Genomic DNA, 25,959 nt, shown 5'->3' on the forward strand with positions numbered 1-25,959 from the left:
AATGAAAAGTGAAGGAATGAAAGAAGAGGAAAAAGTTTTTGTTAAAACTTAAAAAGGCGGCGAAATCAAATTAATGCACCTAGAGCAGCGAATGCGTCAGACTGCATACGTAGACAAGACAATTTACTAGGCGCGTCACAAGCACGATCCAATAAGGATAAAACGCGTGAATGAAACGGTTGAAAAGTGATGTTTGACAGCTCATACGCATAAAGGAGTTCATTGGAACTCTTGTTCTTTAAGAAGACGTGTCGGCCTTAAATAATGATCTCGGCTAAAATAATTTAAGCCGACGTACTGGAAGGAGGTACTGATATAGGTTCCATCACCTCAGAATGTCGAGGTAATAGAACCTAGGGGGCAGTTGTGGGGATATATTTTTGAGTACCAACACGTGGCAAGGTGACACCGACGTGTCAGCCGAGGTGCCACGTATCCTGGTCATGACGCCGAGGTTATCTCGGTGAGGCTCAGGTTATCTCCGAAGATATCGTAACCCGAGATAAGCGGATAAGGCACAAGAGTCCTGGAATGGAAGAAGACTTCAGTTTGGATTAAGATAAGACTCTTAGAAAGTTTATCCTAATTCAACTGGGAGTCCAAGATTAGCAGTAATCTTAAGTCCATTAGAGCTAGGCTTCTATTGGGACTAGAATTGTGTTGGCTATAAAAGGGAGGCACCCCCGTGGGTCTAAGGTACGCAATTTATATTCTGTCTAGTGAGATTTGCACTATTGATTATCTTTGAGAGATATACTGACTTGATCGTCAGAGTGCCCCTGGGTGGACGAACCACCGCCGGAATCTTCTCTTTCTGTTACAGGTTAGCCAGGTGTCATCTATTCTGCCAGTGTTCTCCAGCTGAATACTGAGTTGGGCAGTGTAATCGGAAAATCACTCACACATATACCATAATCTTTTCCATACAATAAATTTGCCTATATTTTCTTTGCACAAGAGGTTAGGAAAAACATCTTATTTTCTTTGCACAAGAGGTTTGGAAAAACATCTTATCATATCAGTATTGTTTCAAAATGAAAAGGAAAATAGCATGGCTAAACAAAAGTAAATGTCATTTGCTGCAATGGCAATCATAGAAGTTGTTTGGGAACAACATAAAATAACATACTTAGGGGTTGTGACTCAAATAAGAAGTGATGTGATTAAAATAAGATAAAAAAACAATAAATAATCCAAGGATAGATAATATTCATGAAGATTTTCATAATATTTTTTTTCATGAAGTGTAACATTACACACGCTACAAATCTTTCTATTTTCTTCTTAAAAAATGAGATTTGAGGTGGCTACTATGTCTCTAGGACAATAGCCATTGCTGTGCAGCCAAATGGACCTATTTCAGGGTCCATTTTCATGATTCGAATCGTTTGCATTTTAAAATATATTGAATAGAATATATCTGCAAAAAATCAGATTAATCGAATATCGTTAAGTCTTTCATCTCCTCACATTTGTATCATTTTAATACTTTAAATCACAATTATTATTTATTTTTGTAGATACAAATATGAGTAGACGAAAGAGTTGACGATATTTGATTAACTTAATTTTTTACAAGTATGTTTTATTCGATATATTCTAAAATGTGAATGATTCAAATCACCAAAATGGTTCTCGAAATGGGCCTACTTAGCTACACAGCAATGACTGTTATCCACTCCAAATCCTAAAAAATGTTAATTCCTAAATTTTCTATCAAAAATTTTACCAAACACTCATATAATTATGGGTTTCACATGTTGCCTTTCCTGATAAGTTTGCCGACATTCTTACTAAGCCGCTTTCCTCTGCACGTTTTGCTGATCTTCAATGCAAGCTCATGGTTCATGCCTCTCCTCTTCGCTTAAAGCTGCCTGATGAGATAATATCAGCATCACCAGATCAAGATCATAAACAGAGGAATCAAGATTTATAGCTCAACAGTTGTTTAGTTACATACTAGCTTAGCTCTTGTAAAGTAGTTGTGACTAATTTCAGTTATACAGTTAGATATAGAATAGATACATAACAAACTCTTTCATATAGAAGTCTGTACTATAGATTTAGCATTTTGTAGATTTTTAATAAAATATTTTGTATGTGTATAGGTCCTATACACATGTCAGTAGTTGGCAAAATAATTACTAATTTAATTTGTAATTGTAGCAAAAAAAAAGTTAAGCTAGTCTTTGTTCAAAAGAAAGGAAAAAGGGTTAAGTTAATCGCAAATTGGTTATTAAACTTTTGTAGATTTTTAATAAAATATTTTGTATGTGTATAGGTCTTATACACATGTCAGTAGTTGGCAAAATAATTACTAATTTAATTTGTAATTGTAGCAAAAAAAAAGTTAAGCTAGTCTTTGTTCAAAAGAAAGGAAAAAGGGTTAAGTTAATCGCAAATTGGTTATTAAACTTTGAATTTTATGGATGCTGGTTAAGAATATATTAAATATTATTATTACTCTCACTATTATAAAAAAATAATAATAATAAAGTTATATTCATTAATTAGTGTAATAACAGATGATATGGCACAGTTTTATTAGTTTTGAATCTTTATAATTTATATAATAAGTGGGGTCTATAGTTTTGAAATTTTAATGTTATAGCATGTGTTAGACCATCTCCAACGATGAACCAAACTTGGCATCAGATTTGAATTTTGGTGAAAAAGTCACTTTTTGATACTCCAACAGTTTCAGCAAATTGATATCAAAATGAGAATTCAACAAAAAAATCATCAAATTGAGAACAGGGTACAAATTTCACTACTTTACTGTGCGTGACCGTTGGAGGAGATCGACCGGTCAACCAACCGGTTGCCCGGCTGGTTGACCAACCGGTCGACCGATTCATCAATTCTGCGACAGGTTTGAACTGGTTGGTTTGAACTGGTTTACTGTGTGCGTGACCGTTGGAGATCAACCGGTCAACCAACCGGTCGACCGATTTGATCAATTCTGCGACAGGTTTGAATTGATTGGTTTGAACTAGTTTGAACTGGTTTATTTTGAGATAGGTTATTTTGTGGACTATGAATAATTTGAAAGGTGATATAAATTTAAATTCCCTTGAAAATATAATTGAAATTGTTACATCTCATATACATATTTCAGAACTAGTCGTTCCAATAATTTACCGTTGGATGGATAGAGTATTTTGAAAATTTACCGTTGATGATGTGCTCTATAAAATATATCTGTTTCGTATATCAAGCTGACAGAGTATTTCATTTTCAGAATAGCATTATATTATATGCTGTGAATTTTGTTTCTTCTGCGTCATTAGAAATTTTTTTCCCTTGAAACTTTAATTTATATTATCTGATTAAATTATCTGATTCTGAGGTTGAGTGTATATCATTCTAATATTTTTCAGTAAGTTAGATATTGTATGTACTGTATTTTTTCCAAACTATGGAAGATTTTGAAATGTTTGAGGAATCACAAATGTTGGAGCACAACATTGATATTAATTTTATGTCGGAAACTTCACGAGAGTAGAACACGCAGAACAATGATAATCATTTTATTTCAGAAATTTCTTGCGTTTCGCGTGGTAAAGCGTTCACAATTATAGAAGATGAAATTTTATGTAGATCTTGGTTAGCAGTCTCTCAAGATCCCATTACTGGTAATAGTCAGACTATGACTATATTTTGGGAACGAGTACTTGTTTATTTTAATTCACAATTGAGCGGTGAATCAAATTGAAACTGTATTTCTTTGTCTTACCGTTGGTCTGGCATGCAAAAAGCAATTAATAAATTCTATGGTTTTTTTGAACAAATTCAACTGAGGCAACAAAGTGGAACAACTGAGGCAGACATGGTAAAATTTATTTGTGTTATTAAATATCAATTTTCTTTTCTAAATGTATATTTGTTATTGAAATGTTTGTAATTTTTTTTTGTAGGTCGCTGAAGCGAAGCGGATGTATCATGCAATACATAAAAAATACTTCACATTTGATACATGTTGGGATATTTTGCGCCGAAGTTGTAAGTGGGATGAATTTCGATCACAACCCAAAAAAAGCACGCAACATGCTGATCCATGTTCGAATCTACCAACTGAATATGAGGCATTTCAATCCAACCAGAATAATGCGGTGCACGAACAACCATCTAATACATCAATACGACCAATTGGTACTAAGGCAGCGAAAGAAAAGTTGAAGAATCAAACAAAGCACGATAGTAGATTTGATGAAATGGCTGCCAACCAATCCAAAATTGTTGAAGTGTTATCAACTATCTCCGCTAGAACTATTGAGCGAGATGAACAAAAGGCGATAGACCGTGAGCAGAAGGCTGCAGAGCGTCGAAGAAGGGCCGAAGATAGGGAGGAACAACTAAAACTCCTATCTATGATGAATGAAAGAGAATAACGAAATGAAGATCATAAAATAATGTCAATGGACATGACAATTTTAAATCCTATGCAAAGGACGTACTACGAAGATCTTCAACGACAGATTTTATTTCGAACAACTAATAGATTGCCTTGAAAGGTTCTGTATTAGTGGGTTTCATGTATTGGTTTTATTATTTAAAAATATTACATCTAACATGTATTGGTTAGTTGTATTGGAATTATTAATGTGATAAGTAATCATGTAATCACAATTTTATTAAATGGAACATAATGATTTATATTTGTTAGATATTTAACAAATAAAAATAAATTTATTAATGTATGTCATAATTTTTTATTTATTCAAGAGTGCCCCGTAAACGATGTCATAAAAATTGAAGTAATTGTTGCCATGTATGATTAATTACATAGATTCCATATGATGTTTCTGATATATTTCCTATTCATTCCTTTTTTAACTAAAAAATACATATTAAACAGCAAGAGCAAGGCATAAAAGAACCTACAAGAATAGAGCAAATCATCAGAAACATCATATTTCAAGTTCAATGTGGATTTATGGATTTTTGCCATGGTTTTTGCCATATTTAAAGTTCAGATTTTATGAATTTTTATGAAACATCAGATTTTATGAATTTTTGCCATATTTCAAGTTCAATGTGTAATTGTTGCCATGATTTTTTTTTTGGAGATCTTTGGTCTGTAGTTCAATGTGGATTTTTTTTAATTAACCTCGTTCTCTTTAAAATGATATTTCAAAGATCATCACATGCCAGTGAATGTGTTCTGTATGACAGAAGTTAATTTTTAAAATATTGAACATGAATGTAATTTGATTAAAACATGAATTTTATGCTCTTGAGAAGGTTAAAGTTGAACAAATAAAGCATGCACACTAATAGGCAAAAAAAAAAAAGAAAAAAAAAAGAAAGGGCCGATTCACCAACCGGTTGACCCGTGCGATGCAGCCTACTCTGTTTTGATGCTGCCTTCTTGTTTCTGCTGATGTTGGCTTTGTTGATTCAGATGGTTTGCCTTGCTGATTCTGTGGATTCACACTTACAATATAGTGAATATGCAGAGTTTGGGAATAGAATTTGGTTAAGCCGAATTCGAAGGTGGTGGTGGAGGGAATACAATAAATGTGTTCTTATAGAGGCAATCTGTGGGTAGAGGTCTTCAGTGAATAGAGTGAATTTGGTGGTGGTGGAGGGAATTAATACTCAACTAAATTGGTTGAATAAATTCATTGAACCACTACTACAAAAACAGTTAAAGATCACACATTGATAAATGAAAATATCTCACTTTTATTAAAAGTGTGATCAAAAAAATTAGATTGATATTTTAATCACACTTAATTTGATTAAGTGTGATAATATTTATTTTTTATATCACTTTTAAATTAAGTGTGATTATATATATATATATATATATATTTTTAATCACGTATTCTAATTAATGTGTGATTATATATATATATATATAAAAAATACGCTCACACACTGATTCTATAACTCTCTAATGCGTCTGTCTATCTCTCACCTTATGACTCTCTCTCTCTCTCTCTCTCACCTCTGCCCTCTGTCTTTCTGTCTCTTCCCCTAATTTCGGCCTCTAGGGTTTTCTCTGTCGATGCTTACCATGGTGGTCCTCCGACGTGGTGATTTTCTCTCTCTCTCTAACTATAAAGGAAAATGCATATGCTTTGTTGACTCAAGCGATTCCGTTTCTATTGATATGGAAACGATTTATCTTGGCAGAAATGTTTGATTTTTTTATTTATTTTTGTTTAATTGATTGATTAAGTAAAATATTATGCATTTTGTTCATTTTATTGGATTTATGGATTCTCATTTTTTGAATATTTCGAGCCGGTATTTTAGAATGGTTTTTGAGTTCTTGGTTTATGGTGTATTTTTATTGCTTGGAAATGTTGGTGAAGGAAAATAAAAATTTTGAATTTTTTCATCCTGTTATTGCTTTTCTCTATATCCAAATTGTAGGGTTTTTGCTGTGTTACTGGCTGCTGCTACTGCTGCATGCTGGCTGGCTTGTTGTGTGCATCTACTGGCTGCCAACTGTTGCTTGCTGCTGATTACCTGATGTTTGATGGTGCTTTGGTCTCATGCTGATTACCTGATTTTTGCTACTTGAATTGATTTTTGTGAGTGGCTTCAATTTTGTTTTCCTAAAATAATTGTAGAAATGTTGTTCAAATTGAAAGCATTGTGTGTACTCTTAGTTTAATTTCTTGGATTAAGGATGATTAGGCTTTGTTATTTATTATTTGCTATTAAGAGCAACTCTAATCCTTAACCTATTTTGGATATAACAACCATCTCCAATCTTTTCATCAAGAGTCTCAGTGACTAGCAAGCTTATCCAGAACATAACACTTTTGACTTATCTAGGCTTTCATTCTTTATAAAAAGGAGTGAGTAACGATGTCTCAGATAGGAGGAGCAAACTTGTTTGTGATCTGAATGACCTAAGTGGAGAGGGAAATATTGAAAGTATGCTTTCATTGAAACCGGCTTAAGGGAACTAGCTTCCTTGAAGGTTTTCTCCATTACATTCTTTTATTGTTCCTTAAACACATATGTTTCTGATTTTGATTCGCCTTCTATCTTTTAGAGTAAAAAATCAACATTAGGAATAAACTAATGGAAGTATGGTCTTTTTTGTCTGTAATTTCTTTTAGGGAAAATAACTAATAAGTCCTATTTTGCTCTTAAGATTACTATCTAGTTTTAATATGGACGAAGTCCTATTTGTGATAAAGCGTTCCCAAAACATTCATTGCTCTATAATAGTGTGTCTTATCCCATTATGGAATAATGAACTTTTTGAAATAACATCCACCATTATGGAATATTGAACTTTTTGAAAATATGTTATGAAAAATAGGACTTAGTTCTCTATATTGAAGCTTGATAGGACTTCACAGTAATCTTAAGAGCAAAATAGGACTTATTGGTTATTTTTCCTTTCTTTTATTAATATAGTAAAATAAAAAAATCATTTTAGTTTATATCCCATTTTTTCTTCTTTCATTTTTCTTTATCTTGCTGCTTTTTAATGGTATATTATTACCGCTCCTTTAAGGTCGAGGATGCTGTTATGCTTGCATTTGCTCAACGTCAACGTCCAAATTTGGTTCGACAATTCTTCTCAGGTATGTTCCATTGTCATGCTCCTAGCCTTTTTTGGATACAATGATTGCTCCCATTGGATAGATTTCCTTTTTTGTTGATCTAATTGGTAAGAAATAAAAATATATATGATCATATAAGGAATTTTTTGCTTGTTTTTGCCATCTTCTAGGTTCATTAGTTATTGCCTTGTTGACCCTGCCATCTTAGAAAAAATATGCAAGATTTGTTTTATTTGACTGTTAAACTACAAGCTTTATCTTTCCCAATTTGACTATAACAATTGTAGCCTCTATTTGCAGTTGTTTTTAACATGTTATAGGAGAGTAAATTTTGCTTCTGTAAAACAATTTGTCAGCCTCTATGCTGTCCTTTCTTATAAAACTTAGTGAGACCTTCTATTTGTCTGAGAAGTATTGTTATTTCATTTTTTATTTATTTATTTTTTGAATATGGTATACACACTTAAAATTGTCATTATTTTTTTCTATTGTGTTGCAGATCCAAATCATCCGGTGATCCCAAGTTTGTGGAGGCATATGGTAACACTGATCTTCTAATTGCAGTTATGCTATGCTTTTATACTGGAAATGCTAACATTGAAGAATACCATATTTATAGTAAACTAAAGCATCTTAGTTATGATGACACATGGTGTTGTGGGATTCTTAGTTTTCTTAGTCAGCACTATGTTTTCAGAATGCCTTGTTGCACTTTGTGTCTGGCTACAAATTTTACTTAGGCTGGGCTATTGAGATTGACCAAAGGAATTGTTTCAGAGTTCATGTCATACTTCCCCTATGTAGCTTACAAATCTATTGCATTCTCTATGTTATGGGGGTATAATTGTTCACTGTCCTAGAATTGGATTTTATCTGGATGAGCCCATTTGCTTTTAAGTATTTCTATGGAAGTAATACTCTCATTCTGCATGGACATCGGATATTGCAAATAAGTGGTCTATCATTATATTTTACCACCTCTATCCTGGCTTAGAATTTGTTGGTTCTCCTCCTAAATCACATGCTTTTTAATTTTTGGTCAGCCCTTTTCATCTAGAAGCTATTTAAAGTAAACTTCATTTAATTGAATTTTAGTTTCTTCCATTGTTACTCTTGTTGTTGCCACTTATAACATATAAAGTGTCGGAGACCTTGTATCTGGATATGCATTGCTTGTGTTTGAACTGCCAATGTTGGATTCATGCTAGTAATAAGCATAATTTGTTCCAAATCCTATTCACTTGATTTAGGGCCTCAAAATATAGTTTGTGCATCTCCACTATGTTGTCAAAGAAAATAGAAGAATTCATTATATAACTAATTTCAACTTCCATATTCTTGGCTGCAGAACTAAGTTTAGAGGAATCGGAAGATGTTCTTTTCAAGCAGGCCTGCTTCTTGTTTCTCTAAATTAGTTAGTTTTGTCATGCTCGTGGCCTTTTTGATGATGTATCTACCATGCTTATACTATTATGCGTGCTGGATTGTTGATTAAGTAAATCTCAGGAACAACGTGTGTGGCATCCTCAGGCTTTTCTAACTTGGAAGCATCTTTGAAGTTTTCCACCATCTTTTTTTCCTCACTTAGAAATTGAAAAATAAAAAGGTGAACACTGTCATCCATAATGTCATTTGCAACAGCAAGGTGGAGACTAATCTAGTTGCCTATTGGTCAATGGTGGTACAAGAGTTGTATTTTTATTCCAAATTTATAGGTTCTAACTAAAATTTTAACCTCGTGACTGTAGATGTGACTGTAGATGCGCCCGCGGAGGGGGGCCTCGCTACTACAGTTCAGACTCGATTTTGTGTCACGGTTCTTAATCTGAACCAAAGAGTCCAAATCTGGCAAATCGTTTTGAGAAACAGATTTTTGAAAAAGTAGTGCCAAACATGGACTGCTTTTCCAGATACAGAGTCGCCACCTAAATATTTTTTTAAAATGGGGGAATTTAGGAAACCTTGACTCGGTGCCGAAGGCCACATGTCCGTCATCACCGGAGTTGTCTCGGCTTGGGAGCTTGGGTACGATCGGGGAAGGTCAGCTATGAGCACCCCGTTTCGCCCGGTCCAAAGACCGGCCTCTACTAACCATGATACTCGATTTTGAAAACGTTATGTGTTCTTATTCCATTTATTAGCCTAGAATTACTATGTTATGCGCACAGCAAACAAGTATAGACTAGATTGCCTAATTTGGAAAGGAACATTGCATATCCGTTTGTTTTGAAAATGCTTTGGAATTTGCTACTCGCAAGTAGGCTAAAACACGGATTTCAATGAGTTTTTCCAACTCAAACAATCCAACCTTCACCCACAGGCATTCAAAACAGTTTATCTCATATAAGCACTTAGCCGCATGGCAGGCATACTGTCATGGCAACACTCACACACATGCGGGATGCTAAAGCATAAATACTTACATCGTACTCCGTGCCAAAAACAGTAAACTAGTTAGCAAACATGCATGTCTTAGTTCATGTTAAATTGCCTAATGCAACACATACGGGATGCAATTAGATAGGCTCGGCTAACCTAAGCATGGCATATGAAATGCGATCAACTATCACATATTCAATTTTTGAATTAAAGTACAAATGCAGTTAGCGTGATGTACCGAGCCTAATGCATGCAATACAAATGCATGGATGCACACATGCATAGCATAAGGTATGCTAAAATAAATGTGCCCTAATCTACCATCATAAGCAGGTAAATAAAAGGGAAGAAAGAAGTGGGGTTGGAAGACATATATCACACGCACGCACACTTATTACAGATTTTACCCTCACTCGGAGGGACCAAATAAATATTACAAATTAATTAATTACGCAAGCTAATTAAATATTACAAATTAATTAATTTAATTAACAAATTAAATTAAGCTAAGAAAACAAATAAACCGCCTCGGGAAACGCGTCGCCATGCATAGGCTGCCTCTGTTTTCCTTCCTTCACTCCTCTGGAGGCTGTCAAAACCTCAGGACTGCGTCCTTGGGCACCGGGGAGTGCCACCGGCTGAGTGGAATTACCACCGGCAGTGGTGTGTGGCCATCGGCATAAAATAAAGATATCGGCAGAGGAATTGTTGCCGGTCGGCACCTTACACTGCCGGTCAGCAGAGTGTTCCTGCAGAATCTGCAAATGACAGCAACAGAGGGCAAGGCAAAGCATGGCAGCACAATTCAAGGCATATATGCACCAACCATGTCCCTTATCATGATAATGACTCAAAGGGGCATGTGCCTCGATTCTCGGACCACCAATCACATATTTCCATGCATGATGGCCCAAAGAACCAAGTATGCAACTTTGATTTCCAATGCAATGCAAAACAATCAAACCAAACAAGGCCCAATTCCTATCATCAAGTCAAGGAACAAGGCATGCATGCAAGATGCAATGCGACCTAGGCACACAAGCTAAGGATGCAACATGGCATGGCAACAAACTTATGCAAGCATACAAGCAAACATAGGGGCATGCAAATGGATGCAAAGATGGACTTATGCATGAATTAGGCAGCTCTAAATAGGCCTAAAACAGTAGCCAAAATGCTATAATGAGGGACCAAATATATGCACACATGCACCTAATTGAAGGCCAACACTTAAGTACAAATTGAACAACCCTCAAACACATTTGAAAGGGGGAATCATGGACTAATTAGCATGCAACATAAGCATTGAAATCATGCTAAAACATGGTGCCAAACCAAGCAATAAATCAAACCAAATATGCAACAAATGGCCTAAGTGCTCAAAACAAACCATTGGAGCATTGGACTACACTAAGCAAGACCAAACATGGCATGAGCTTATTGACCAAAAACAGAGTTTTGGGACATTAATACAAGGCCTAAGGATCACTTAGATGGCATCCAAATGACTCAAAACAAAGGCATGCATAATCACCAAAACATGGAGCATGAGATGACAACCTTACAAGGCATTAAAGGGACATCAAATGCGAACTCTCAAGCATACAATAAGGTCTGAAATGGCATGGTGGATGGTCCCAAATCACCAAAACAATGCAAGGATGGCATGCTATACATTCACATACTTAAGGCCAACAAGCCGGAATGCAAAGGGGCTATATGATGCATGCCAAAATCGACCCAAACACTTATGGACAGACCTAAAACATGGCAAAATAAGCACATAATCTTCACAAGACTAAGCCTAAAACATGCTCCAACAAAGGCTAACAACCTAAAGCACATTAAGGCATAACAAGGCATTACATGGCAACTATGCTAAGCATGCATGGAGTACCAAAACCAACTTAAAATCATATTATATTATGGATATATAAGCATGAAAAACAGCCTAAGCATGCTCAACACACACTCAAGCATAGGCTCTCTTTAGAGACCAAAATATGCCCTTTTCAAGGACAACAAGGAGAGGGGGTGGCTCTCTCCTTCTTGGGACTTCAAGGCATCACCTTCACCACTGAAATCCCTCAAGATTTCAGTGGTGAAGGGACCCCAACACCAAAATCCCGGAGCTAGCACAAAAGGGTACAAAATGAGGCCTTTTAAGGCCTAAGGGTGTTCAAACTTACCCAAACCACAAAACACTCTTAATATACAATCAAGAGGACTAAAAAACAGAACTTTTTTGTGTTATACAATAAGCACGAAAATAGCTCTAAGATAGGTAGAAAATCAATACAAAAATGGGAAAAAAGGAGACTAGGTTTTCACCCTTGAAGACCCCTTCACAAATGGTGCTCCAATGGCCTCCTTTAGCTTGAATCCAACACCAAAACTTCAAAATCAGTCCCTTAGAACCTCAGTTCCAAGAGGAAGATGAAAAACTATGTGTTTGTGTGCAATAGTATGGACTAAACACACTAAAACACACACAAGAGGGAAAAAGAGAGAGATAAGGTGTAACAAACCCTAACCCTAGATCTCAAACCCTAACAATGGTTGTCTAAGCTCTCAAAATATCTTAAAATGTCTAACCTCTCAAGCCAAGAGACCAACCTCTCCCTTTATGGCACTTCTTGTCTTGTAAAGCTTACAAGACAAGCTTCATAAGAGGGAGATCCCTCCATACACGTGTATGGAGGGGAGCAAAAGCAAGACAGCTGTCTTAAAATATCTGCAAAAGCAGATGCACAGTAATCGGCCGGCCAAAAATGCCATCTTGGCCAAAAATAGTGCCGGCCGGCACTAAAAAGTGCTGACCGGCAACAAATAGTGCCAGCCGGCAATATACATTGCCGGTGGCAGTAAAAACCAGCCGGTGGCCTCTAGCCACTGCCGGTGGTGGGTGGGGATGGTCTACAAGCCCTACCCTGCCTCTCAAAGGCAAGATGTCAGTGTTTGGTGCAAAACCAGACACTAAACGGTCGAGTTCGGAGATTCTGAGGCAAGGTGCGTGAGCCGAGGCCTCCGGGAACTCCAAACGAACACAAACATGGATAATCACCGAGTGTTCAAATGGTGACGTCCAAGTCTCGAGGACGGTAAAAAATGAGGTGTCTACAGTTGCCCCTCTTTGACAGAACTCGAAAGTCATAACAATGACGGGAGTGAATGTCAAAGCCCAGAGATGACCCATTTTTGACAAGGCCGAAGACTTAGACAAACATGCAAGACAATCAAGATATGCGCCCGAAGGCAGGGGCAAAATGCAAGACAATGCACGAAGCCGAGCATAACTTATGATCATGCAAAGAAAGCTGTAACGAAGCATACATGCGACAGTTTTAAGCTAGCATACACCGAACTACACTACAATGCAGAAAGGATGTAAGAGAATTATGCAATTCTCAATACGTCTCACTCGGGAGATACAATACCTGTGCGGCTCGTCTGGTTGCACCAACCTCAAATGAACCGTACATACAATATCGTGCCTGAAAAGAAAACAAACTTAACAGGTACAATATTGTTAGCAACATGCATGACAATGCAAAATGGATGCAAAACGATATGCAATATATACAAAACAATGTATAAACAATGCAAATGAAGACGCAATGTAATTGAAACAATGCAAGCTACATGCAAAGCAATTGAATCACGATCCAATCACGAGTGGTTCGAAACCACACCTATGTCAAATAGATTGATGGAGGTAACAAGTCTGTCTACCATAGAACGGTCAACTGAACTATGAGCATTGTAGACAGACGCAAGAACAAGTATTGGGTGGAATTGACATAAGTGGGGAAACGACCCGCTAGAGAAAGGACTACGATCCTAATGCCGGATGCAAAAATTACACTACAATGTAATATATATGGATATGCTAGGAAGATGGCAATGGATATGGCACGCAGGCCAAACCAAATCTTGCCTAGGAAAGGCATGTACACATACGAGCCACGTGTAACACAGAAAATGTGCCGCAACCCTCAACCAACATATCAGCGTGGAATCGGCGCGATACACATGCAGAACTGCGTTTTAACATGAAAAGTAAGGGCACATACCAGACCAAGCTCAACCTGGAAAGACGCAAGCCATAGGCGGAAGGCGATGCAATGAATGCATGCAGACTACAATGCAATATGTACAAATATGCAATGGAATGGATATGGATACAATGGATATGGCACGCAAGCCAAACCAAATCTTGCCTAGGAAAGGCATGTACACATACGAGCCATGTGTAACACAGAAAAGGTGCCGCAACCCTCAACCAACATATCAGCGTGGAATCGGCGCGATACACATGCAGAACTGTGTTTTAACATGAAAAGTAAGGGCACATACCAGACCAAGCTCAACCTGGAAAGGCGCGAGCCATAGGCGGGAGGTGATGCAATGAATGCATGCAAACTGCAATGCAATATCTACAAATATGCAATGGGATGGATGTTTACAAAAATGCATGACAATGCAGTGCGATGCGACTACTGGGAAAAATGCAATGGATGCATGCAAGCTACAATGGAAATGCACGACAATGCACTATGATTGTTTTTTTGGTTTTTTTTTTTGAGATGCACATGATGCAAGTGCGACACGCGTGCCATACGGAATGTAAGGTGATACAAATGAGACACGTATGCCTCATAAGATGCGAGAATGATATGAAAGAAGATTTTGACAATTGGACTTATACGTTACGCGAAGCCGGTTTGTGTTCAAAACAAGGCAATGTACCTACAAGTACAAGTGAGATGCGCAAGATAGCGCGAATGGATACATGCAAGATACAAGTGAGGTGCACAAAACAGTGCGATGATTTGAAATGCACAAAACAGTGCGATAATTTGAAACGCACAAAACAGTGCGATAGTTTGAAATGCACAAAACAGTGCGCCGGTTTGAAATGCACAAAACAGTGCGATAATTTGAAATGCACAAAACAGTGCGATAGATATGCGATATACATGGGGCAACTTTTGGACCTTGTAAAAGTCAACAGGATACGAAAAGGATACACCTTGTATGAATTGGAGTGCCACACACGGAAGCCGCAGTCCAAGGTCAAAACGGAGGCCGGTTGAGCATCGGAAATGCACTTTCTTGCACCTTCTTGAGCTATGAAGACCAAAAACTCCTCATATGGCCTAAACAAGGTTGTGGGAACACCACCGGCCGGAAGGGGATGCCACCGACTGTCCACCGGCTGAAGAATAATTCCATCGGCACAAAAAAGTGCCGGCCGGCACAAAACATTGTCGACCGGCAAACAGTTGCTGAGTCGGGGCAGTTTCGACTTTTCACTTTAGGTGTTTTAAAATAGGGCTTCAAACCCTATTTCCTCACTTCTCCACCGCCGAAAACTCTAACCCTCTCTCTCTAGAGTGTTTTGCTCTCATTTTTCGCCCATTTTTTCGCGTTCTACGCCCGTTTCGTCGTCGGATTCGCGATTTTCTTCGCGTTTCGGACATTTTCAACCGATCACATTTTTGTTTCGGTGCCTCGTTTGGCGTTCTTGCCTTTTTGGGGTTTGTTCCCCTTGTTTTTCTCTTCATTCCTGTGCCTTTTCACATTTCGGCCTTCCCGGCCATTTCCGACCCTCTCGGGAGTTGACTTTCCGGTTGACTCTTCGTATTCCGGCCCGGTTTTCTTTCCTCCGGCCATTTTCTCATCATTTTCGATATGGCGGACGACATTTCACGTGGCGGGACTCCCCCGGACTACGAGATGGATCCCGGGGTCGAGCTCCTACCGTTGAGCGAGCGCCCGTTCGACCCGGCGACCTACCGTCCGGCGATCCATGTTCTGCCCCCCGACGGCCTGCGTCAGTTCCAGAGCTTCGAGAGGCACGTGGCGCCTGAGCTACTACTACGCGAGTCTACCTCCCACATTTCATTCGGCACTTCCGAGGTAATTCTTTGTCTTCTGCTTTACTTTCCGCAATGTAGGATACAAAACTGTCATAGTTAGTTGTACTCTTTAATTGCTTGAATCTGACATGCTGTAGACTGTAGTTGACTGTAAACATACATACAACTGATATCTACTTGAGACTGACACATGCACACACACTGCACTAGCCCCGAATCACTCAAACATACTGCACTCACTGTATTTCACTGCATACACACTGGCACCCAGTATTTGTCTGAGCCTGTTAAACTTGCACGCATGCTATATCTGTTCTGAAACACCCAAACTCGCTGACACATCACATGTATTTCACTGTAAGCACACCGACACACGGTATTTGCCTGAATTTGTCAAACTTGCACACATGCTATATCTGCTTTTTCAAAACTGCATTTTGAATGTTGTCTTGCAATCGTTATTTTCTGTTTACAGGAGGGTTCCCATACCATTTGCGGGTATGGGAATACTGGTGCTCGGGAGTGGTATGATGAGCTCCCTGGCGCGGTCCGACGTATCGTGGATCGAGCGGGTTTCGGCGTTTTCTACTGAGGACTCTCCAGGCTTTCCACATGCAGGCCTCTCCTTGCCGCTCTGGCGGAGAGATGGTGGGACACCACCGATTCTTTTCACTTCTCTACTGCAGGGGATATGACGATGACCCCTTATGACTTCTCGATGCTCACAGGCATCGGGGTAGGGGGTGATCCGATCTCTTTTGACATCGCGATGGATGAGTGGACCGCTGCTCAGGTCCATCTACTGGAGGAGGCCCCACCTCTTGCTCGTCCAGGCTTCGTGCGGTACTCCTGGTTCGAGGTACAGTTTCGGGTTCAGCCCGTGTTGGAGGAGGAGGCGCAGATGACCCAGGAGGACGTGGAGAGGTATGCTCGCGGCTTCCTCATGTTCCTGTTCGGGACGACGATCTTCGCCGACCGGGCGAACACCGTGCCTCTCTGTCTTCTCAGTGCACTGGTGGACGTCCGGGACATCCTGCACTATGAATGGGGTGGTGCCGCTCTGGCCACCCTCTATGGATACATGAGCTCGGCTTCTCGCGGCAGCGGCCAGCTGCTTGGAGGCTATTGGCGGGCTTGGGAGGTACATTTCTTCTCCGTTTTTTCATTTCTGTCTCGTACTTTCTGTACTCTGTACACTGCACACACTGTAGTCTGCTTTATACTTGCTGTATACTGTACACACGGCACACACATACATTCTGCTTCACACTGACTGTGCACTGTTCACACTGTACACTGCACAACACACGGCTCTACCATTTCTGCTTTATTCTGTATATTCTGCTTCCACTGATAAATGCACTGGTATTTATCTTGCAGTTGTGGGTTTACGCCTACTTCCCTAGGCTCGCTCCTGTGCCAGTTGCGGAGACTCCTCTGGCCGTTCCGTTTTCGAGTCGCTTTGACGGGAGGTGCACCCGGCGACCACGAGAGACATTCGGCTTCTTCCGCCGATATTTCGATACCATTACCCCTGCCGAGGTATGTTTTACTTATAGTTCATTTAAGCTTCGCTTTTCCACTGTATATTTCCAAAACAGTAGATAACAAACTGTCTGTCACTTTCAGATCACATGGCGGCCGTGGGCTCCCTTGCCGGCGGCGATGCGGGATCGGTTCGCTGGTGCGGAGGAGACCTCGCGTTTTTGGATCTTGCTTGAGGGCCCGGTTTGTCAGGCTTGGTACCTGGGGGAGCGTTTCCTACGCCAGACCCTGGGGTTACCTGAGCAGATAGTCCCGATTCACCTCCCTGCAGATATGAGGGAGACCGAGAGGCTCACCAGCGAGCAGATGGATGACTACACCATTGGCTGGGAGGAGGCCGGCTTCAGAGGTACCGGAGACTATCAGGAGTACGTGCGGACGTACCTGATGCGACCTTTGAGCAGCCGTCGAGCAGAGGGGGCCAGGCCTGTGGCATCGGCGGCTGGGGCTGGAGCGGGAGTTGGAGTAGGGGCTGCGAGGAGGGCCCGAGTCCGTGGTAGGGGCGGAGTGCAGGGAGGACGGGAGACTGGCTGGCCTGCCCTGCCCGCTGTACTGACTTTCCAGGGGCAGGGTGGGTCGACCTATCAGATCCCCTTCGCCCCTCCACCGGCTGGTCACGAGTTCATCGATGTCCCCGACTTACCACCAGTACGTATTACTGCACTTTGTATAGTCATTTCATTTCAGTTTATTTGATATTCCACAGAATATTAATGCATCTGACACTTTTGCAGGCTTCTCCTGGGTATACCCGTCAGTCGTTGGCGATGAATGCCTCGATGATGGGGATGCTTCAGCGGACTTTCGACCTCCTAGCCCTCTACAGCATACCGGTATGTTCTTCTGACACTGGCCTCAACCATTCATACACTGCTTTACATAATCTGATGCACAGCACAACACCTGATACACTGATCTCACAGCATCTGATACACTGCATACACTACATTCTGCACTGTACTCTGCACTGATAAACTGCTCACGGCATTCACACTGTACTCATACACTGCATTCTGCACTGATAAACTGCTCACGGCATACACACACTGTACTCATACACTGCATTCTGCACTGTTAAACTGTCTACAGTATACTGATGCATTTCCCTTGTGTACTTTTTCAGCCTCCTTTCCAGATTCCCATGGCAGGAGGTGCTCCAGCTGGGCCTTCTGTCCCTGCCCGGGGGAGAGATGAGGAGGGCCGGATATTTCCCCGTACCAGGAGAGGGCGTACTCATGTCGGGAGTAGCTCGCGAGCTCCAGTCCCGGACGACGATGATGACGAGGAGTCAGAGGCGGAGGCCGAGGCGGAGTCCGAGTCATCGGAGGAGGAGTCCGGAGGTGGTTCTAGCTCGGGCTCTGACGACGACGCTGATGATGCTCCTGGACCCTCGTCCAGGAAGAGGACCAGGACAGACTGACGGCCTTTGGAGTGCTCGATACAGATTTTTGCTATTTTTTCTCTTTCTTGTACTTTTCCTTTTTTTGTCGGTAGATAGATTATCTTGTACTGCCGCAGGCAGATTTTTATTTCCAAAACTTTGTACTTGAAAAAGATTATGAAATGAACAGATTTTTGCTTAAAAAGTGTTACATTTACATATCTCATGTATTGCATCGCATTCCATCATGTTACACCTCAATGTAAATGAAATTGATTGGTTGTCTGAAGGTTGAACACTTGCACTGTAATAACCAGATAACTAAACAGCTAACAGCAAAATAACCCTAAGCAATCCACTGCCTGATTCTTGGACACACAGTCCTTACTCTGTTGGGGATTAATCTGCATACAGCCCATAACACAGCATTCGATTCATTCTGCACATAGCACACCCCAAACAAACAGCCCAATCTGACAAGACGGAGCTCAAAGATGGAACCGGTTGGAGTCGAAACACGTTCAAATGTAGAGAATGGCACAGCATTCTGAGTGTAAATGATTTTTGAAATCGAATGAGGGTTTTTCAAACCGGGATATCGAGCCTACAACTGAACATAGCGGGGAGGACTCAAATAAAAAGGTACACGACCAAAACACAACGACACACGCTCGGAGAAGACCTAAAACACAGGTTGAGATAAACAAAACAAAGGACACGACATACAGACGCGTTGACGAAGACGGGGGACCTCAGATCACGAGGAGCCAGTTTCTCTAGGCATTGTTTCCCACCCTGTCTGATTTGTGATTCTCACATCACTCGACTCTCAAGCTCGGATTTTCTCTCAAAATCCTTTTCCTTACTTTTCTCTCAACTTACACCTCTCTATTCTTCATTCTCTCATTTTTCATCCTTCCCCGGGGTGATTGATGGATAACTAGAAAGGTGTGGGTTCATGCTCAATGCTGTTAGCTCACGGCTATTTCTTCCGGCGGGTAGAGCGCTCTTCTGGCAAGTACGTCGATGACGGGGGAAAGACAGAACGCCCGGCTCAACTGTGCCCTTAGTTCATCATTTTAACCATTCTTTGTTTTTGCTTTCTACTAAAACAATTTTGATCAAAATGAGGGTCGGATTAACGTACTTGTTCAATCTTTGATTTGAAAAGCATGTAAGTCAGGCAGCAAGCACTGAAAATTTTCCTTTTTTGGGTCCAAGACAATGGTCCAGTTTTGGAAAATGGAATAGTTTTCGAGAAAATAGTCAACCTCAGTAAAAATTTTCAAAAACTATTTTTCAAACAGCTGATGCTCGACAAGCATGAAACTTACTCTTCGAGATGCGCAACCTCGGATCGGAGGTAATGGAAAATTGCCCCTGGTTTGAAGGGGGATGGGAGGCAACGGAAAGTTGCCCCTAGTTTGAATGGCGGCTCACGGCGGCTCGTGGTAACGGAAAGTTGCCCCTTGTTTGGGTGGTGCCGCAGCAGTTCGCAGACAGTCTTCATTGGCGGTGGTCGAACTCTCGGACACAGAGATGACGAAGACGGTCACAACACATATATGGACACAATCACCTTGAAGGGTGTTGGCCACTGGACTTTGGGATGAAATCGAAACCATTGCATGGACTGAGACGCTATGAAAGCGTTGGGGGCTGGACTTCATGATGAAGTTGCCTACGTATCCCAAACATGGGAATCAAGCCTCACGTAGTTCCGGTTAAGGTACACTCGGGTATTTTAACCTTCACTTTGTTTGGCTCTCACTTTTGCCAAGGCGCCCAATGCGGGTTTTCGACCTTGCGAGCTTCTTTTCATTTTCTTTTGTTCATTTCTTTTTCTTTTCTTTTTTCCATTCTTTGTCTTTTTCTTTTCTTCTTTTTTTTTTGTATTTTTGCTTCTTTTTTTTTTTTGTTTTTCTTGTATTTTTCTCTTGCTCTAACTTTTGCCTGGGCCGCCCTTTCGGGTTTTCGACCCAGTGAGCCTCTCAAAGGGTAAAAGTGTAACAAGTCCATGCCAAATGGTTTTTGAAATTAAAGCCTCTCTGTGTCTAGGAGAACGGCTGTTGCAATGATTTACGGAGAATTTATCAAGGTTGCTCCACGAGCTTCTTCCGGCGAGATCCACTCCTTCTTATTTGGCTTTGGTGCCTCTTGCTCGAGGGCTGTTTCGAAATTGGCCATACAGACCTTTCATGGCGTTTGTCCGTTGAACTTTCTGAACGTTCTGAACGGGTTCAAAGTCGGAAAACAAACGGGTTGAATCTTGAGGCTGAGAGCGATCCTAGGCCGCGCGACCTCAAGAGGGATTCCACACAAGTCTTCACAGGGCCGCGTAAAACATTTGCTTTTGAAAGTTTTTAAGAAAGCGACAAATCGCTCGCGCCGAAGATAGTGTGGAACCAATCTGGATCAAGCCAGGATCCTTCTCAGTACTCACGCCGACAAGCATGATTTCATTCATAAAAAGGCTTAGCACGCCTCTCTTTCTCTCAAAATGATCAAAATTTTGCAAAACTTGAGGAATTCCTTCCTCTTCGTTTTTATCACCGCAGTGTTCAAAAGGTTTGTTTTTTGAAAAACTTAGGTTAATGCAATGAGTTTGGCGCGCAGGAGAGCAGGCGAGATGTGTTGTCAACCCAATCAAATTCTCTGGCACTTATGCTGAAAGCAAGCATGAAGTTGAGATAGCAACAGCTGTTTCATTCGGATTGGTTGGTGCAACTGGCCCCTCGGCAGAAACAGACTCAAAACAAAAACAGATAATTACAAGACAAAACGGTGTTCGGGACAACAACCCCAGAATCACCTGGTATTATATACAAAGGGGATTGACTCGATACAACAAGACAGACCCTTAAGCAAAAGACTGACTCAAGACAAAGAGACAGACTCAAAACAAAAGACTGACTCGATATCCAAGCCAGGATTTACAAAACTCGGTTTCACCGATGCTCAAAAATGCGTGCCAGACGCTACATCCAAAATATACCAAATGTCGCCCGCAGGCGGTTCACTTTACATACTCGCAGTATCTGAGCCCTCGAAATCCAACAACTGGGTGGTAACGGACTTGGCTGAGGTGGGTGGGAGGATAACCTTGTTATCGATCAAATCCTGCACTTCATGACGAAGGCGGGAACATCCATCGGTACTGTGACCGGACTGTTGGTGGTACGCGCAGTACAAGGTAGCATCATGAGTGGCGGGGAGATTCTTTGGGAGTGGCCGAGGCTCCAAAGGTTTAGGATGCCCATTCTTCGCCAATATTAGTAATGCCCTAGACAAAGGCATGTGGAGGTCGTGAAAGACCCTGCGCCCTCGGGGCAGGTACTTTGAAGTTTGAGGATTCTTGCCAGATGCGCTAGCGAAAGGGTCGGCTGGCACTGCCTTGGCTTTTTTACCTTTTCCCGGTGTAGGGTTGGGAATGACAGGAATTGCCTGGGCATGACGGGGCCCATCTCGATTTTCTACCTGGCTTGAACTGCCTTTGATTGGAGTGGGGAAAGTATCATCCACAGCTTTGGTCACGACCGCAGATGTTTGTTGCTTGTTCATCCCTCTGACTTTCAGAGCCTCGACTACCCACAGCAGTTGTTCAATAGGATCGGCGTCTACCTTTGCCTTGTCTTTTCCTTTGGCCTCAGCCTGATCAAGGGTCTGGGTTGATGCTGGCATGTCGCGGCTGTAGCTGGAAGCCACCTCTGGCTGGCTGAGCTCTATCACAATCCGCTCCAGTAGCGGAGGCTCCTGTGGTATGAAATTCCCGGCATATGGCGCTGCTGGCGGTGAAGCCGACATTCCGTAGGCCAGATCGGCCACGGACCTCTGGAGGTCACCTATCATTCCCATCAATTCGAAGGTGGTGGGCTCACGAGCCTGATATAACTGGGGAGCCCAGACCGGGTGCACAACGGGCGACCTGGGTGGGTGTGACATACTGATGCTGGCCTCACTCTGCGGAGCGGTCCCCTGCTCCAATGCAGCCGTCATAACCACAACTTCTTCTGAATTTTGTGCCGCCATAGATCTTGCCTCGGCAAAGGGGAGACACTGACTATTCTGTATCAACTCTGCGACTCTCTGAACTGAAAGGAGAAACAAACAGCATTTCAGCCCCAATTGGATCAAATACGAGTGTAGCCGAACAACTGTACCCTACTGCTGATCACTGTTCCCAGAAATCACTGTTCCCAAAAATTGAACCCGATACCCGCAGATAACTGATCCTTATAACTGACACTGATACTGGTGTCCTCAGGTTTGATACTCAAACTTGCAAACTGACATGTACTTTCCCTGTAGAAATACATTCTAGAAGCACATAGCAGGTAAAGAGAACCAAAACACCCCTATATTGGGGTAGGGTTTCCCTGTCCTATTTTGTCAGGAGCTAGGGTTTTACTATGCACGCAGCAGTTTTCAGACAACCTAACATCGGGTAAGCAACCTGTCCTAACTTGGAATGGTCACTATGGATTCCGAATATGCACTAGGTCGAATGGTCAAAAAGGGTGCCCCGGTAAACCGGGGTTTGTGTTCCCATACTGTCAGAGCCTATAGCCGGTCAGCCTTATGGACATGCCTTAACAAGACAAGCCTCTGGCAAACCGTTCAGGAATGGCAGATGGCAAACACTGTGTTCCTAGGCGCACCAATGCAAATGCAATGCAAAGAAACACATGAGCGAAATCAAAACAGGATATCATGAGTTCGAGTCAAGCTCTCTAAAAATCCCCAACAGAGTCGCCAGAAACTGTAGACGCGCCCGCGGAGGGGGGCCTCGCTGCTACAGTTCGGACTCGATTTTGTGTCACGGTTCTTAATCTGAACCACAGAGTCCAAATCTGGCAAATCGTTTTGAGAAACAGATTTTTGAAAAAGTAGTGCCAAACATGGACTGCTTTGCCAGATACAGAGTCGCCACCTAAATATTTTTTTAAAATGGGGGAATTTAGGAAACCCTGACTCGGTGCCGAAGGCCACATGTCCGTCATCACCGGAGTTGTCTCGGCTCGGGAGCTTGGGTACGATCGGGGAAGGTCAGCTATGAGCACCCCGTTTCGCCCGGTCCAAAGACCGGCCTCTACTAACCATGATACCCGATTTTGAAAACGTTATGTGTTCTTATTCCATTTATTAGCCTAGAATTACTATGTTATGCGCACAGCAAACAAGTATAGACTAGATTGCCTAATTTGGAAAGGAACATTGCATATCCGTTTGTTTTGAAAATGCTTTGGAATTTGCTACTCGCAAGTAGACTAAAACACGGATTTCAATGAGTTTTTCCAACTCAAACAATCCAACCTTCACCCACAGGCATTCAAAACAGTTTATCTCATATAAGCACTTAGCCGCATGGCAGGCATACTGTCATGGCAACACTCACACACATGCGGGATGCTAAAGCATAAATACTTACATCGTACTCCATGCCAAAAACAGTAAACTAGTTAGCAAACATGCATGTCCTAGTTCATGTTAAATTGCCTAATGCAACACATACGGGATGCAATTAGATAGGATCGGCTAACCTAAGCATGGCATATGAAATGCGATCAACTATCACATATTCAATTTTTGAATTAAAGTACAAATGCAGTTAGCGTGATGTACCGAGCCTAATGCATGCAATATAAATGCATGGATGCACACATGCATAGCATAAGGTATGATAAAATAAATGTGCCCTAATCTACCATCATAAGCAGGTAAATAAAAGGGAAGAAAGAAGTGGGGTTGGAAGACATACATCACACGCACGCACACTTATTACAGATTTTACCCTCACTCGGAGGGACCAAATAAATATTACAAATTAATTAACTACGCAAGCTAATTAAATATTACAAATTAATTAATTTAATTAACAAATTAAATTAAGCTAAGAAAACAAATAAATTTCCTCGAGAAACGCGCCGCCATGCATAAGCTGCCTCTGTTTTCCTTCCTTCACTCCTCTAGAGGCTGTCAAAACCTCAGGACTGCGTCCTTGGGCACCGAGGAGTGCCACCGGCTGAGTGGAATTACCACCGGCAGTGGTGTGTGGCCATCGGCATAAAATGAAGCTGTCGACAGAGGAATTGTTGCCAGTCGGCACCTTACACTGCCGGTCGGCAGAGTGTTCCTGCAGAATCTGCAAATGACAGCAACAGAGGGCAAGGCAAAGCATGGCAGCACAATTCAAGGCATATATGGACCAACCATGTCCCTTATCATGATAATGACTCAAAGGGGCATGTGCCTCGATTCTCGGACCACCAATCACGCATTTCCATGCATGATGGCCCAAAGAACCAAGTATGCAACTTTGATTTCCAATGCAATGCAAAACAATCAAACCAAACAAGGCCCAATTCCTATCATCAAGTCAAGGAACAAGGCATGTATGCAAGATGCAATGCGACCTAGGCACACAAGCTAAGGATGCAACATGGCATGGCAACAAACTTATGCAAGCATACAAGCAAACATAGGGGCATGCAAATGGATGCAAAGATGGACTTATGCATGAATTAGGCAGCTCTAAATAGGCCTAAAACAGTAGCCAAAATGCTATAATGAGGGACCAAATATATGCACACATGCACCTAATTGAAGGCCAACACTTAAGCACAAATTGAACAACCCTCAAACACATTTGAAAGGGGGAATCATGGACTAATTAGCATGCAACATAAGCATTGAAATCATGCTAAAACATGGTGCCAAACCAAGCAATAAATCAAACCAAATATGCAACAAATGGCCTAAGTGCTCAAAACAAACCAATGAAGCATTGGACTACACTAAGCAAGACCAAACATGGCATGAGCTTATTGACCAAAAAAAGAGTTTTGGGACATTAATACAAGGCCTAAGGATCACTTAGATGGCATCCAAATGACTCAAAACAAAGGCATGCATAATCACCAAAACATGGAGCATGAGATGACAACCTTACAAGGCATTAAAGGGACATCAAATGCGAACTCTCAAGCATACAATAAGGTCTGAAATGGCATGGTGGATGGTCCCAAATCACCAAAACAATGCAAGGATGGCATGCTATACATTCATATACTTAAAGCCAACAAGCCGGAATGCAAAGGGGCTATATGATGCATGCCAAAATCGACCCAAACACTTATGGACAGACCTAAAACATGGCAAAATAAGCACATAATCTTCACAAGACTAAGCCTAAAACATGCTCCAACAAAGGCTAACAACCTAAAGCACATTAAGGCAT

At 41.3% G+C, this 25,959-nt stretch overlaps 1 protein-coding gene and 1 long non-coding RNA gene across 3 annotated transcripts; both read left to right on the plus strand.

Moving 5' to 3' along the window:
• Window positions 1-5,885: 5,885 nt before the first annotated feature.
• LOC114277812 (uncharacterized) lies at window positions 5,886-9,278 on the plus strand. Of its 2 annotated transcripts, XR_003634737.2 has the most exons (6): window positions 5,886-6,041; window positions 6,385-6,545; window positions 6,793-6,940; window positions 7,487-7,556; window positions 8,035-8,075; window positions 8,884-9,278. It is a non-coding gene; the product is annotated as an uncharacterized LOC114277812 (long non-coding RNA). The 2 variants fall into 2 exon arrangements; XR_003634738.2 differs by lacking the exon at window positions 6,793-6,940.
• Window positions 9,279-14,470: 5,192 nt separating this feature from the next.
• Window positions 14,471-18,927, plus strand: LOC145803027 (protein MAINTENANCE OF MERISTEMS-like). The gene is made up of 6 exons (XM_082896223.1): window positions 14,471-15,836; window positions 16,272-16,937; window positions 17,177-17,338; window positions 17,426-17,989; window positions 18,076-18,174; window positions 18,465-18,927. The coding sequence occupies exons 2-6, from the start codon at window positions 16,488-16,490 to the stop codon at window positions 18,759-18,761; spliced, it is 1,572 nt and encodes a 523-aa protein (XP_082752349.1). The 5' UTR covers window positions 14,471-15,836; window positions 16,272-16,487; the 3' UTR covers window positions 18,762-18,927.
• Window positions 18,928-25,959: the final 7,032 nt, after the last annotated feature.

This window comes from Camellia sinensis, chromosome 11 (assembly GCF_055761805.1).
Source record: "Camellia sinensis isolate YWXY chromosome 11, ASM5576180v1, whole genome shotgun sequence".
Taxonomy (NCBI): domain Eukaryota; kingdom Viridiplantae; phylum Streptophyta; class Magnoliopsida; order Ericales; family Theaceae; genus Camellia; species Camellia sinensis.